Below are 3,332 nucleotides of genomic sequence, written 5' to 3' on the forward strand. Positions count from 1 at the left end.
TAATGAAGTCATTAGTAAACGTTGTGAAGTATTATAAGCTAGCCCTTACCATCATATACATTCTACCACATACATCAGAATGTATAAGTCTTAATCGTTCGGTGGCCCTTTCACCTTATCGGGTAAAAGAAGCTTTAGTCATTTTACAAATGTGACAAGGTTCACATCTTTCGTATGATTCAAAATCAAACCTTTCCAAGTATTCATCTATATGTAACTCATAAATGTGTTTCTCATAATATGGCTTAATGACAATGCTAGAAGTAATGTTTAATTTGAGTCATCTTTAAACATATAAATTGTTAACTAATTGTGCAACATAAAAGCCTTATCACATGAAAACTTTCTTCTCCTAAAAAGAAATTGATATAATATCCCCACTAAAGGCAGACATGTATTAAAAATTTACCAAGTTCTCAACTTCGCCTTATTAGCAAAATTAGGTATCGAGTTACACCAGCTAGAGCAACAACTTTTGCTACAATTCTAACCGATACATAAAGATTGACCATTGATGGTCTTCTTTAGATCTTCTAAATAAGCTTGACAGTTTAACTTTCAATCATCCGCTTATTATTAATGGATGCAAAAACAAGATAAACATAATTTATTAACTAACAAAAGTTTAAAATCTTCAAAATAAAGTTCTCTAACAAGATTCAAAATAATATGGAATAGAACATATCCTTGACTTTATTTTCAAGTAGATAAACAAGCTAAAATTTGGGCAGCACTCATCACACCCCAGGTGTACCATTGACTACGTGTGGAAATAAATAAATACGAGTGAGTCAAATGTCCAGTAGGAAAATATCATTAAAATATAAAATAAATGAGTATTTTCCATATAAATAATTAGGTATGAAGAGGAGTAATATGACAGTAAATATTTAGAGTCAAAGAAATAAACTAATCAGACAAATCAAGCAAATCTTTGAGAACAAGTAAGGTGGGTACTAATAAGTGCATTGTATAAAACCTTTGCTCCCTAGTAAACACTGAGCAAAGAATATAGTTAACCACAAGAAGGATAAAATGAAATTTTTAAATATTTTCACAAACAAACAAAGATCATGATCTTGATCATGCCTCATACCCTGAGACGTGCTTGTTTACTCACACAACTGATAAGATTTAATATCGAGAACACCAAACACTACAAAAGTCCATGTGTAATTTACCCACATAAATAACTTTAAGAGCCCATAGCAAATGGATAAAAAATGTTGCCAACAGTTCTAAAAATAAAATATGTGTTTGACAAATCAAGTATACTCATATGCAACATGGATCAAAAGGGGTTAACAAACAACAAGCATCAAACGTGGCTAAGAAAGATTAATAAGTGTATATATGTCAACTTAACAAAATATGATAAGAAAATAAGTACCGAGGACAAAATATGATAAGGGAATAAGTATAGACGAGGAAAATAATATTTTATTCTCTATCACATGTTAGAGTGATTTAAATATATAATTGACAAATATGTGAATTATATATAACTGGTTTATAGATTATAAAAGAAATTCTATTAATTTACAAAAGTAACATATAAATCTTTAAGTACATAACTTCATAAAAAGTTGGTAAATATAAATTATACACTCCTTTAACAAGAATTGCACACAATAAATTCTAACAAGGATTTGAGTGTCTCACTGCTAATCTTATGTAAAATAGATCAAAAGAATGAAGGATAGTACCTATATATATATCTACGTGAGCTATTGTGATGGATTTAATGAGCTTAATTCCTGAAATTTAACACATAGAAATGATACAGTCATATTGTTGGGTCCTAGTTGATGTTAGGTAATTTTAAATTAAAATATCAAAATGAAGTCATGACACAAGAAAATTATAAGAGAAATTAATGCAAGATTTGATTGAGACTCAAAAATGAATCACATTAGTTTGAGCTTATGTTTTGAAGGCTCTTTTTATTTAAAACCAACAAGAAAATGAAAAAATTAAGCATACTCAAAATTTTGTTGCCTTGCAAAACTGCAATACCTGCATGCAGAATCAAGAACATAGACAAGTACAGGTAGATGAGATTAAGTGATTAGAGTAAATATTCCCAGATACCTCCTTAAGCAATTTTCACCCCGAAGAGCATGACACTAGTCTCCGGTGCTTTCCCGGATCCAGTTATGTTCAAGTCACTGTCACCCTCCATATCCATCTGGAGCCTGGTATCTGCATTTCCACTGTGATTCTGTTCAAGGCCAAAGTTCTTCACCCCTTCCTTCGAATGCAATTTTTCGCCATCAGCAATGACATATTTTCCACTGTTACCTTCCTCAACTTGTACTCTATTAGCATTATATTCCACATCAATTGCAAAATAAGTGTGAACAGCTGACCCCGTCTCAAAAAGCTCACACTTGAAGAAAATAACTTTGTCCGCTGATCTCAGATCCTTAGCTCGCACAAAATCTTTCCAGCCACTAGATAAGACATAACTGTTACTTCCCTTCCAGACACAATAGCGAAAATTCCAGAGTGTCATCGACTGGTCATAGAAAGCTAGCTTATGGGAATCGCATGGGAAGCAACTAGCATACATTTTCGGAATCACAATTCTGTAGAGCATACCAACGTCGCTAGCAGTAAGTACCTTTTCAAAAAGACAGGTACGTGTACAATCTTGTTGCCTCTGTGCCTGGAAAATATTGACAGACCTGCAAGAAAGGCTACCAGCAATGCAGACTTGTTTCTGAATATTTTGTTCTTGTGCAATGTTGTCTGTCTTTCGCAAGCTTTCATCCACACTATCATATGCCATCTCTGCTTCCTCCTCTGTCTTAAAAATCCCAATGCAAGTCCAGTTATGATTTACATAAACATGTGCTGCCCAGTTCCCATTCATTAGAGCAAAGACTCCCTTAGAACTCGAACTACCAATAGTTTTATCATGCCTTGCACGCTTGGTACATGATTGATTATGACTCAAACTGTTCGAACCTGAAGCTTTGCCGAACATATGTGCTGTGACATTCATGAGATCCTTCATTGTTTACTGCAATCACAGGAAAGTTAGTAAATGAAACAAATTAATACATTTCATTCCTAAACTATGGAAACCTGCAGAGAAAATGATCTGCGGCAAGTAACTCATATTTAAAGTCCAAACTAGAAACTGGAAAGGAAAAAGATTTGAAGAAAACACATCCATACTTATCATTTAAAATAAAATATAGAATATAATGTATTTTTTAACATAAGAATAAAAAGAGATCTGGTTTATGTATTTATTAATTAGCTCAACTAAAAAACTACTTTTGGAACTACATTTTCTGCATTCTATGTTTCCCAACTCTATCATC

The 3,332-nt window shown here is 32.7% G+C and overlaps 1 protein-coding gene across 1 annotated transcript; it reads right to left on the reverse strand.

Annotated features, from left to right (window-relative positions):
* Nucleotides 1-2,095: 2,095 nt before the first annotated feature.
* On the reverse strand, nt 2,096-3,019 carry LOC141661272 (AP2/ERF and B3 domain-containing transcription factor At1g51120-like). Its single transcript, XM_074468256.1, has one exon. It carries the CDS (start codon nt 3,017-3,019, stop codon nt 2,096-2,098), a length of 924 nt encoding a protein of 307 aa, XP_074324357.1.
* Between the last annotated feature and the right edge of the window lie 313 nt (nt 3,020-3,332).

Source organism: Apium graveolens, chromosome 5, assembly GCF_009905375.1.
Source record: "Apium graveolens cultivar Ventura chromosome 5, ASM990537v1, whole genome shotgun sequence".
Lineage (NCBI taxonomy): Eukaryota > Viridiplantae > Streptophyta > Magnoliopsida > Apiales > Apiaceae > Apium > Apium graveolens.